The 13,509-nt window shown below is 34.8% G+C and overlaps 1 protein-coding gene across 1 annotated transcript in view; it reads left to right on the top strand.

Annotated features, from left to right (window-relative positions):
- The window catches only part of LOC128548707 (uncharacterized), a 29,105-nt gene extending 17,973 nt beyond the window's left edge, over positions 1–11,132 (top strand). The window contains exons 11-15 of the mRNA XM_053524075.1: positions 2,892–3,005; positions 4,232–4,432; positions 8,286–8,471; positions 10,450–10,672; positions 11,012–11,132. Of these exons, the coding sequence (XP_053380050.1) occupies positions 2,892–3,005; positions 4,232–4,432; positions 8,286–8,471; positions 10,450–10,672; positions 11,012–11,132 (845 nt within the window). The remainder of the gene's footprint in view (positions 1–2,891; positions 3,006–4,231; positions 4,433–8,285; positions 8,472–10,449; positions 10,673–11,011) is intronic.
- Positions 11,133–13,509: the final 2,377 nt, after the last annotated feature.

Genomic DNA, 13,509 nt, shown 5'->3' with positions numbered 1-13,509 from the left:
TGTATATTAGTCAGAAAAATATCAGAACAAAAATTGATCTACTTAAATAGATATTTGAAATTACATACTACTACCGCATTGTGCATCTTATATCAGATTATGGCAAATGACGGCCAAAAATAAGGATAATCTGTGTGAATTAATGTAAATTATTAGAAATATTTTGATGCTTTATCATTTATTTTCGGCGCTTTATTTCTAACACCCAAGTCACACATACGGCTCGGATAGCTACGTCTAGCCACGGATAGAAATGAAATATTCCGTATCAATCCGTACCAACATATGATCAAAACGTATTCAAGACATATCCCAAACTTGCAAGTTTCTCCAACTTTTGAACATGCACAGAAGTGTTATACCCCAGTCAAACACACGGCGCGGATAGATACGTCTAGCCATGGATAGAAACGTAGTAATCCGTATCGATTCGTACCTGACCCGTACCTTAAAGTAGTAATCCGTATCAATCCGTACAGACCCGTACAGCTCAGGTACGGATCGATACGGATTACTACGTTTCTATCCGTGGCTAAACGTAGCTATCCGCGCCGTATGTGTGACTGGGGTAATAGCGATCCGTAGCCATTTCAACGTGACTTTAGTCCAACTTTGTTGGAAGTTAAACGTACTAAACGCAGTTATTTGTACTGAAACGTACCTTGCCGTAGCTGAACGTAGTTACCCGAGGCTGCCCGCACTTAAGCGTAGTTCAACGTAGTTCGCCGCAGACCTGTCCACGCGCTGGGAAAGTTACCAGGCGCAGTAAAACGTAGTTCAACATAGTACGCCATACCTATTCGCACTTATTCGCGTCCTGTATTTTTGTTCCCCGTTTCTCACCATTTGTCCCGTACTAAGACGTACTGTTCCGTACTTATCCGTGTCCGCCCACGCAGACCAATCCCGTCCACACCGTACTTCTACGCACGGACATATCCATATGTGTGACTGTAGCTTAATGACGTAACGTCAAAAGTTGCAACCCATTAGTGTAACATAAAAACGACGTCAAAATCATGAAAAATCAGTAGTTTACACATGATAAAAACGGGACGTCTAAATGCTATTATTTCATTTCAGGCATATTTTTGTTTCATGTTATATTATAAAAATAATGCATACTTATAATAAAGCGTACATTTAAATGTAATAAAAAAATTTAATAGTACAGGTATTACCGTTTATAACATCTGAATGTTAAAGAACATTTTTCTGTCTCGTAAGTTTGTGTTTCTTTTATAATTGTGAGATTTCACCCACAATGTCAAGAATGGTTTCGTGTAAATAAACCGGTAACGAAATAGAGTGTTTGCAATCAATTTCTTTAACAACACACATTATTAAACTTGAATTAGTGCGTGTTTCTTTTTTCATTATAATCTTGTATGACAGAGATCCTGCTTTCGGATAGTAAAATCCGCGGTAATAATCTGAAATATACATATCAATTTTTATGGTTCTCTTTGAAAATCCACTTTTTTAAACAAATGACAACCCTTTCTATCATTGTAGGTATATTCCTTATATTTTGCCGTTATTGAATAGAAGACAGAATAAAACGCATTGACGTTATTTTCTTTTGACGTTAGTTTCTTTTAATGTGTGACAATTTTAAGAACTCATTCATCTGTAAATAAAAATATCATCTTTGAAAGAATTTTCAAAATTAGATTATCATTTTACAGAGAAAAGTAAGCGAAATTGATCAAACTTGTTAAAATACAAAAAAGAAAACAGATTTTTTTTTGTTATCGCAGTTTACAAAGCATGGTTAATTTTTCCTACATTTAATAATTGAAAACGTGACAATTTTAAGAACTTGTATTCCTGTAACTACAAACAAAGAAAAGGCTAATTTTTAGCTTAGCGTTGCTTATACAGATACTGTGAAAACAGCGAAGTAAAATAATCTGAAAATAGTTAGATTTTTTCAGATAATGAATTTTTCTCAGCATTTTATAACTCAACATGTCTTAATTTTGTATTATTTTAAGTGAAAATTACATAACTCAACGGCCGCGGAAAACATATCCATCTTGTTTTTTAACGTATTCACAACCGTCAAAATTACTCCACAAACGTTATCACGTTCAATGACAAAGCATGCAAAATTTCCCGCAATTTCAATCACTTAAAATAAGAATAATTTCCCTAAAGTTACTGTTTGTTTAAAAAAATGTTACAAATTACATACACTTTTTCGTCATTTTTTCACGCGGTTGGTGTTGTTTTTTTCATATAACTGTGACTAAACGATAACTTTTTTAATTCTTTACTACAGCTTAATCATTGCTGTATATTTTGATACTTTTTTCAAGAAAATAGGATGAATAGTCATTAAAAACTTTACATTTATTTATATCACTTGAAAGAATTTTAGCATGGGTCGCAACTTTTGACGTTACGTCAAAGTAACTTATACAGTTAACCGATGACACGATGGTGTAGTGGTAAGCTGTCTGACTTCCACGCACGTTACCAAGGATTCGGAATAATCTTTTTTAATGTACGATACTGCTTTTATTCTTATATTATCTAATGTATCACATTTGATTAATTTTAATTGTTCATTATTTTATTCGACTTTTTCTACATCGTTTTGATAACTTTCAATAAATGAACCATAAAAATCACGATAAGTTTGATCAGATAAGTGGTAAGTTTGCATATATAAATTTTGGAATTTTGAAAGATGACATGGCCAGACGTACAACCATGAGATTGAATGCTAAACGCTTTATCCGCACAGCTACCTGCACTTGCGACATAATATCAATTAAGAAAAGTTATATCGCTATTTAGGTTCGGACATTGGAACTATTCTGACAGATAAAATTTGATTTGTTGATAAACGCTGATTTGTTGATAATAGACTAATTTTTAATTAGTTTTAGGTTCAGTCTGTACTAGCACCAGCGACTGCCAGTTAGAGCACACAGTTTGTAATGAAGGATTCTGTGAGTGCGAATCTTCCTTCGATACATATGGCGAACGTTGTTTGAGTAAGACGTTTTCGTTTTGTTTTTATGGGGTTGTCACTTAGATTTGCCCTTGGCAATACGTCTGTCTGTCTGCCTGTCCTTCAGTCCGTCCAGTTTTGTGTCCTGCATATCCTAAAATAGCATTTGACTAGTCATCAAACCTTTCTGCGTTGGAAGTAGTGCACCTGGTGCAATTCCGATTTTTACGAGGCCGCCCAAGGTTATGGCTCTTGACATAGTCAAACATATGTATAAAAAGTGCTGCACGTTTCTCAAAAAGTATTTGTCATAAGATTATGAAAACTATACAAATTTCATTCAACATGTAAAGTTGTGCAACTTGGGTTTTGGGTTGTGAACCTTTGGTTTTATTTGAGATTTCACTCTGCCAGCTCAGAGCTATGGTCATCGACTTGTAACAATATGCATGAAAGACCATAAGCGTTTGTGTCTCACATATCTTCAGACATATTTGAATTAGGATCATGAACCATTGGAATATTATTCAGCATATGATTATGTGCATCTGAGGTTTTGCTTGGGATATTTATAGGTTAGACTAGAGTTCTGGCCATTGGGTTTGGCAAACATGCATATAGTTTGTATCGCATGTTTCTCAAAAGCTATTTGACTTGGAGTCATAAAACACGAGAGGGTTGTTATATAGCATGTGAAGTTGTGCACCTGGCGTTCAGTTAGGGATTTCACTCAGCCAGGCCATTTTTGGTCCGTCTTAGTAAAACACACATAAAGTGCTTAACAGTATGCCCCAAGTGTTGCATATATCTTAAAAATTAAGTCATGAAACCATGTAGGAATGTGAATTTGTGAACTTGAGTTTTCATTTTTTTGGAGTTCAGTCTATAAGACCAGAGTTAGGGCCCTGAACATTGTCAAAACTTTAAGGGAATAAAAGTTGTGTCCCGTGTATCTCAAAAAGTATTTGACTTAGAGTCATTAAACATCAGAGGATTGTTATTCAGCATGTAAAAGTTTGGTATCTGGGGTTCCGTTTAGTACTTAGTAAAAAATACACTTAAAGTTTATGATGCATTTATCTTAAATATATTCCACCTAGTGTTAAGTAACCATAGTGTCCTAAGGAACGCATTTAGTTTGTTATGGGTTGCTACTTTTGAATATTTTATGCATTAAATCCAAATTTTCAATACAAATTCCTCTTACATGACGAAAATTGCAATACATCAAAGTATTTCAGCAGTCTCTCCTTCCATTGTTCTTTAAAGGTCAAGCCTGTTCTGAGGTTCCTGAGCTACCCGATATTCGTAGACGATCCGTGCTTTACACTCCTACCGAGGGAGAACCGCTAATTGATGATACTCTGCTCAAAGAGGGGTGGTACACAATTGGAAAACACTCAGTTCACTCGAGTACTGAATCTCTGGAATCAGGAAGCTGTGCTACATTTTATCCAATATATTTGACAGGTATAACAATATAATGTTCTGTTAACATAAAGATCAAAGAGACACATATGAAAGGAAACAACTAGTTGTTATCAATGATAACGCAGATGTATGATATCAAAGGTTTTCGTTCTACAATTAGATTAGGTAGCAGGGTACTCTTCGAATTTTGGCCCCCGTCAATATTTGTTATAATTAGAACTTCGTGACTTTGGATGTCTGTAAATTAAGGTGAGAGATAATGATTGTTAATTCTTTAGAAAATTTATACAGCCGACACATGTAAAATTCTGATGTCAGTTGTAAAACTAACTGCTGGTAGTTTTGTATGAATCAATGAGGCACCTTTTCGCGGAAAATTCAAATCACGGAAGGGTTCTGTGCTTATTGATTGATATTCGGGAACATTTTCGCTATTTTGTGAAAAAAAAAAACGAGCTGGATGGGCCCCCACTCCGTTTATATCCAGAAGTTCAGTAAGGACTATTAAATTGAGAAATGCAATAAAATTGGGCATTGTTCTTGCAGCGGGATCATTGCAAGCTGTTCAAAATGTGCAAAATTGATGATTTTGGCATGCTATTTTTCATGGATAGTGTAAAACTTTCGTTTTGATAACTTTCTTTATTTTTGTATGAGAATCCTGATCTTGCCATTGATTAAAAGCACAAAACATGCACGCAATTTATTAAATGGCCACCCTGATTCTGCTCATAAGGGAAGTGCAATATTGCAACTCGCTACATGTAAGACTGTTCATGCCTAAAGTTTTCGAATCTAAGTATACCCTGCTACCTTAGAAAACTTTATAAGAAGATCCTATTGAAACGTAGACCTCAACCAAACAAAATAAAGGCATACTGCAGTTGAATGATTCTGTTTATTAGAGGTAAACATTTCAAACAATATTTTATCATATCAACAGACCGACCTATAAGAGATCACTACGCTACTTATGCATATACAAAATTTGCTTTTAAATTTAGTGCTCCTTTTAAGCAACGTTTCTGGGACTATAGAAATGCAAATTTTTATACAGTCAGGTAAACTAAACCATACTGAAGCTTTAACATCTTTTATCAGTAAAGTTCTTGACATGGCTAAAATCAACCTACGTTATGATAGTGAACTAACGATTCTTGCGGACGAGTAATTATTGTGTAAAATAAATATATGCTTGGATCAATTTTCCTGACTCCGTGTAGACGGCCGGGTCTAAAATCTTACCTGAGGTTGAAGTCAGACGAAATGGAAACGGGCATCCATCCATCCAGATTCAGCTCAAATTTTATCATTTTCGCTCGCCTTTATAGATTCTATAGCACTATTCAAACGATAGGGTCTAAAACTACTTCAACAATATTTAACAGGGTTTTTTTTTTTCAAAATACTCTACATCCTCGTATGAAATCTAAAATATGTGCTTCATTAGATTATCTACATTTGTTTCCAATGGCCTCAATAATTTGATAAACACATTATTGTTCCCAACTTCGAAAACAATTCTTACCTCCAAAATCTTTTAAACAATTTGTCTACCAAACTGGTTATTGTCAACCTTCAGTCCAAACGCTGAGCCGATAACTACTTACAAAATACATCGCAGCCTTTTTTACAATTCAAACGTGATGGCGCTCTAGCACTGCATCGAATGAATGCTATTATGTCGATTACGGCCTTCAATATGAGGTTTAGAATGCCTGCAACTTAAGCCTGACAACAGAGCATCAGCAAAAGGGACATTTTATGATGTCCGCTGAAGTCGTTGATAAACTTAAATGTTGTAAAACTCTGCAAGACCGCTCGTCTGAGTTTTGTGATGGAGTGCGTCTCTGGACATATTGCGCACAGTTTAGTACACCTTACGATTTCCAGTTGGTTAGATAGCTTCTTCACATGAAATATAATTTACATCGTAAATGCCGTTTCTGACACACAAGTTTAGAGGAAGCAAGTGGCAGACTCGGCACCGACCTAAAAGGCCATAAAACATAATTAAGGGCAAGCTAAACATTGAAGCCACGGCTCAAACATATGCATTACTTTGGGCTCTGGATTACCCTCAGAAAATTGTGAAGATATGTGTAAGAATAAGTCTGTGGAACCAATATTCATTAAATTATTTCGTTGTAAACTGCATAACTAAAATTTTTGATAGTTTTTCTACATAATGTTCATATTCCCCGAGTGCTTTTATAAACAAATAATGTCAAGAAGTCATGAAATTGCAACATTTATAATAATTACCGAAATTTTTTCTGACTGCCTAGCTGTGTTCATTTGCATGGTTTTTCCTCGTTGTCAATTTGTTATTCTTTGTATTTCTGTACAAAACTGATAATATACACACGGATGTAGGATTCCTTTTTACACAGCGTCATAGACACAAGATTACTCTTTTATATTAATTAATTAGGTAGAACATATTCACAAAAAGTGTAAATATACAGCATTCATTACATTTAGTCCTTCTGTGGATGATTGTGCTATAAACGGTAAAAAGATATAAGGGATAACAACTTTAGGTAATTCATAATGACTGTTTTATTTTGCAATATAACAAGAAAAAAGCTACCTTTATAAAAACGTTGCATTCATTCGGCAGAGCAAGTCCTTTTCTTGATAATTATAGCATTTATGGTCCCATTATTTCCTTGGATCAATGTACATCTTCACCTGAAATAAGTACAGTACAAAAAAAACTATGAGTATAAGGACATTTACATTACCTTAGGACTTTAATGGAAATTTGACAAATCTGAATTTATGTATTTTAAATCTACTCATGTCGCTTCACTTCTTTAGTTAATCAAGTTTATTTATAACATATGTGAGGCTTTCATCACAGTCATATAAACATCCGAGGGTAATAGTCAAAGTTTGTTCCACGATGTTCTGCGATACTGTCGTGAATTAAATTCATATGCATAATGTATTGCATGTAGATTTATTATTATTATTATTATACCAGATTTATATAGCGCCCTTTTCATGATCAATTTCACGTTCAAAGGCGCTTTACATAGTTTAAATGCAGCCACACATGGCGCATAATTCATCCTCTACTAGTACAGACACAGAGCGATCTGACCAGAGGTACAGAGTGAGACAAAGCCCCCACGGCAGAGAGATCAGAAATCAGATACAGGCTTGTCCGGCTAATTTAGCTTTGCTCGTTGTGAATAGAAAGTCTGGTTCTTTAACCTGCCCAGTGTATAGCACTGTTACACGCAAGGATTGCCTGGGTTCCTGACCAGTACACCTCTAGTTGGGTGGGAAACACTGCAAAGCGTTTCTGAAAATCCCGGAGTAGCTGCCGGGGATCGAACCCCCGACCTCAGAAATCGTTTCTAAAAATAAAACTGACATATCTGGCTTTTATATGCATTGTCATTGTAATGAGATTATGTTTTCTCTTGTTGTGAATACACACGTTTGTGTCAACTCAATAATGATATGAAAAAGAGAGAAAACACATTTTTGTTTTTAAAAAAAAAGTCGAAACAGGCCTTTCCATTAAATTAATTTGAAAATTGATTGCTTGCAGAAAGTACTGTAGATATTTGATTTAGGTAAGTTTTGTTCACAATTTTAGACAGAATACTGCGTGCATGAAAAGCCATCGATTACTTTGTTAAAAAGATTTTCTTCTGTCTCTCTTGTCCGGATTTTCATGTAAAAGTTGGCATTTATTTTTCAAGATATATATTTCAAAAGGGAGCTTAATCATTTTCAATGGGCGTTTCATTCATCACTAAGTGTTACTCTTCAATAAAATTTTGCAAATGGTTGTCAACATTTTGGCTATAGAATGTACCTTAAACTGTTTTTCGATTATTGCTTTCGATTAAGTCTCGTGTGCTCGTTCATATAGCCTCATTGACGACCAGTCAGCATGATGCGATGGCTTCGGGTGAAGAAATAGCAGTCACAGCCAGTGTTGGAAACCTCGACATATATGGACATGCCGAACAAATAGATTTGAAGTTGCGAAAATGTGGACAAGAGACCAATGTTTTTGTACCCAAGCCATCTACACATTTTGCTGGGCTTTGTCTTGGTAAAACTGTTTTGTGATTTACTGACAATTATTATACCTGAAATTATTATGCCTGAAGTAAACAGTCAATGTGGCATTTCCATAGACCAACGTGTATTTATTTTGAATACTTTCAAGGTGTGATAACAAATTTGAATATCACCCAGCAGGTGTTATTCGTTTTCAAACCCCTGTGCAGACAAACGTTCTAACAAACTGATTTAGCGACTTAAAAGACGCTATTTTGAACAATACGTTATTCGGTTCCCGACGGTCCTACCTAAAAGTAATAAGTTCCTCCTTCTGTTAGTATTTTACCCCATTTTAACGTCGTTACTCTTAGTGATGTTTCATGCTTGTAACTTTCCCGTTTGGCAAATGTGACGGAATATTGTTTCCAGTATAATTAAACAAATAGCCCAGGCCTGCTCGAATAATACGGGATATTGTCTACGAACATTCAAGCATGCACATAACTAGTAATTGTAAAAAAAATGCCCATAAATATTTGCTTTCACAATGGCTTTGGAACAGATTTTTGATATGTTGTAGTAACCTCTAAATGCGGCCTCGGACAAATACGAAAACCCTTGAACTGTAAGAAGACCATTATCAAAATACTTACGTCTTCACGTTATATCAGTTAATAACTCTTATTTTCAATAAGAGGCGAAAATATGATAAACATTTTTTGCTTCACACTTTGTCATAGCCTGTTTTATGATTTTAGACAGGTTTTCACAGTAAATCATAAATACTTCTTGCTTGATATATGTTGTTTCGATACTCTACTCCTAGAATGTAGGTATGCAAGGCAATTTGGAAGATTGCTAATAGCTTCGAGTACAAAATCCATACTATATATATATATATCGTAAAATTACAAAATGACTTCAAAAGCTCGCTTAAATTTTCTTAAATTTAATAGAAAAGTCACAAACTAGTTCCGCCGTGAATGGCTGATCAGTGTGTCTCAATATATTTTTACTATACCGTAGAAGTGGGCAGATATACGTTTGATATAGAGATTCAATCCGTAAATGTGGGCAGATTCTATTCAATTACGACCGTAGAAGTGAGCAGACTAACGGTACTGGAATTCAGAAGAATCTGTCCAGATTTACGGAGGCGTGCGATTATATATAACAATATAAAGGCAACTGTTCTGAATTTAATTATATTTCTTAATACAAACTATCTCTATATATTCAATGTATTCTCGAGGTGCAGAAAATATAGCTTCTCTGGTCCCAATCAGTTAAATAGACTAAAATGTCTCTACTGATTTGTGAGACATGAAAACAGAGATTTGAGTATATATATGCAAATGTTGAACTGGTACGAATGTGTAGTACAATGCTGGCTCATATATAAAGCAGCATCGAAACTAGTCTTATTGGGTTAGGAGACTTGTTGTGGAATGTGCGTGTTCGTTTGTACTGCTAGGCGCTTTGCCGTAAATGGTCTGGTATATTGGGGTGTATATTGTGGTGGTGTTTTAATTTGTATAAATTCTCTCTACTATATAATTTATAATGCGAACTTGTATCCTAGCGGATCTCACGTATGGGAAAGTCAGCTGTTCTGAATTTAATTATATCCCTTAATACAAACTATCTCTTTATATTCAATGTGTTCTCGTGATCCAGTTAACTTTCAGAGAGAGAAAATATAGCTTATCTGGTCCTAATCAGTTAAAAGGACTAAAATGTCACTACTGATTTGTGAGACATGAAAACAGAGATTTGAGTATATATATATATGCAAATGTTGAACCGTGAACCGGTACGAATGTGTAGTACAACTCGGACTCGTATATAAAGCAACGTCGAAGCTAATCTTATTGGGTTAGTGGACTTGCTGTGGCATGTGCGTGTTCGTTTGTACTGCTAGGCGCTTTTCCGTTATTGGTCTGGTATATTGTGGTGGTGATTTAGTTCGTATAAAATCTCTCTACTATATATATATATATATATATATATATATATATATATTTCAGATAGTGAACATATTCTCAGTATGACACGGTCAACGGGAATCAAGGCCACCGTTCTGACAGATCTGCTGTTTAGTAATGAGACGATAGAAGGAACAACAAAACGTAGCCCTTTTCTCGTTTTTACCTGTGTCGCCTCGGAGTTTATTATTACTTCTACATACCAGAGATACCCGTATGAAGGGTACATAATGGATGATGACATATATTTCTATTACGTGCACTGGTTTGTAGTATTACAATTCTTTTCATCATTTCAAACATATCTGCGACTTGCCTCATTTAGTTTTTTAATACTTTGTCACGCCCGTTAATAAGTTTATTTATATTCTATGTTTTAATTTGTATTATACGTGTTATTTTCGGTTAGACAATATAACCTGTTAAACTTTTTCTTCTATATATCTAGATTCTATAACAATGCTAATATTGTTGCACGTTTGAAGTCATATTATGCACCAACCGGAAGTTACATATTCTTGTCAAAGTCACTAAACATTCATTGATTATCTTACAAAAGGAAAGACAAAACGTTTGCCATTTACTTCACAAGATAAACTTGCAGGTATATTGACAATGTGCACTTTAAAAGCATTGGACCACTAAGAAGAAAACACTTCATAGAAGGATCATCTATTTTTGAAATGGACATCATAGAAGCTGGATACGGATTGGATTCGCGGTAATTTCTAAAATCAGAGGCATTTGATTTTGCATGGATGGCTTCCTCACGTGAAGAATTCTACGCCTCAAAGAGGTTTCGAACCCACATCGATGAGGGGCAAATGGTTTGAAGTCAACGACTCTAACCACTCGGCCACAGACCCCCCTTGTCTTTTATCAACACTCTGCTATGTAAGACCGCTAGCTATTTTTCAGGGTTTCATTACTTCAATACCTAGACCACGGAGGGCTTTTTTCCATTTAGATCAACAAAATTACGCATTCAGTTCTAATTTCGTGTTTACTGGTTAATAGTTAACAGTTAAACATGTCGAAACTGTAAGAAAACCTAACTGTTACAGCATACAACTAAAAGGTATTTTTGTCACAAAAACATATGTTTCCCCCTATGTATACCTTAAGCTCTGGTGGCCACTTTGTGCAGTGAAGCGGAAAGTGTTGGCGATATGCACAACTAGGCTTGGTACTGATCACTTCTGTGAAGTTTCGTGGAAATCTTTCAAGTAGTTTGGTCTGTGAAAGCCGGACAATATTTTTTTTTAGTTTTAGCTCTGTTGGCCATTTTGTGCAGCAAAATGTGCACAACTAGGGTTGGTATTAATCACTCCTTTGAAGTTTTGTCGAAATCCTGCAGTTTGCCATGTGAAAGCCGGACAAGATTTTTCTATCTTTATCTCTGGTAGTCATTTTGTGCAGCAAAGCGGAACGTGCCAGCGATATGCACAACTAAGCTTGGTACTGATCACTCCTGTGAAATTTCGTCGAAATCCGGCCTGCAGTTTGACCTATGAAAGGTGGACAAGCTTAAAACTGACGGATGGACAGACATGCCGATGGACAAACGGCGAAGGCAAAAGCAATGTGTCCCCCACCTATGTGGGAGACGTAATTCATTTGATTGCAATGTAAGAGTCAGCGGCAGCAGCAAATGCAAGACCAGATTCAAATTCAGTTCAATAGGGTCCTCTCAAACTGTAAAAGTTCTTCAAGTCAAATGTTTCAAAGGTTTAAATTATTATTTTGCGTGTAATTTTTATCAAGCCATTATATTCGGTGTATACGGTAATTACACTCGAGCTAAATAATTTTATCAAAACTCAGAAACCATCCTAAATGTTATTTTTACCTCATTATATAATTTGTTTCTGGGTAAATATACTCATTTTAGCTATATTTTGCTAGCATAAGGTTACAATCCTAAAGTTCGTTATATAATTTATATCAGGTAACTTAACTCACCGTATAAAGTTATTATCCTATTATATTTATACATCTTGTATCACTGAAGTATCTTAAATTAGTTATATAATTTGTATCAGGTAACTATCGTCAATTTAGATATACATTTTGTGTTAGGTAACTATCTTGAAATTAGTTTCATACTGGTATATAGTATCAGGAAAGAAAAAAAATATATATCAAAGTAACCTATTACCAAAATATACCTATTACGGTGGTAGTACTTTACATTTTTAATAAAAAAACATCCAACAACTGCAACTTCGCACCTTTTTGATACATTTACATATTTTTATCTTGTGAATGGCATTGTTTCATAATACATAGTAAAATTTCAATTATTCGAGTTATATATTTTTAAAGAAATGTCTTCTGTTTTACAGAATTACCATAACTTTTACACCATAGGCTTCAAAAGCGTGTTATAACTTTGTAAATTCCCTTTGGAATGGTTTCGCATTTACATTGCAAGAAAAGAATGCATTCTTCACTATTAATTTAAACTGTTTGTGTGAAGATTTCCAAGAAAATGTCCAAAAAATTACATTTGAAAGCTCAAACATTTGTAATGCGTGAAAAATAATCCTCAACCATTATTATTATTTACATTATGTATTATTTTGAAGCTTAACAAAAATTATTTAGACTAACATAATCAACAAACACTGGTTCTATGCATCACAAAATGTTTGTTCTTTGATAAATACCAGACAAATTAAACAAGAGCTGTCTGTTGACGGGGCGCTCAACTATTCGTTGAAATGATGGAAGTATAGGGTCAAAATATTTCCAGAGATTTTCATACAAAAGGATAAGATAAACAATGTTCCTGCATGTATTTGTGGATTTGTTAAGTATTGCACTATATGGCAATGTGTGACTATGATGGTAAGCAAAAGTTCAAAGTTTGGAAGTCATATATCAAACAGTTTAGACAAAATATGGAATGGTATGCGAAACCTAACTACCGGTAATTTCTATGTCAAAAAGGGCCACAACTGTGCTAAAGTCCTTCTCCTAGTTATGTAGTCTTGCCTACATATGTAGACTATGATGGTAAAAATATTTCAAAGCTTTATGACAAACAGGTCAGGAAAATTATGAAGTGGCATGAAAAAAAACAAAAAACAATTGATTTCT

Source organism: Mercenaria mercenaria, chromosome 15 (genome assembly GCF_021730395.1).
Source record: "Mercenaria mercenaria strain notata chromosome 15, MADL_Memer_1, whole genome shotgun sequence".
NCBI classification, from domain to species: Eukaryota; Metazoa; Mollusca; class Bivalvia; order Venerida; family Veneridae; genus Mercenaria; species Mercenaria mercenaria.
The sequence above is the reverse complement of the archived record's forward strand: the minus strand, read 5'-3'. Positions and strand labels throughout refer to the sequence as shown.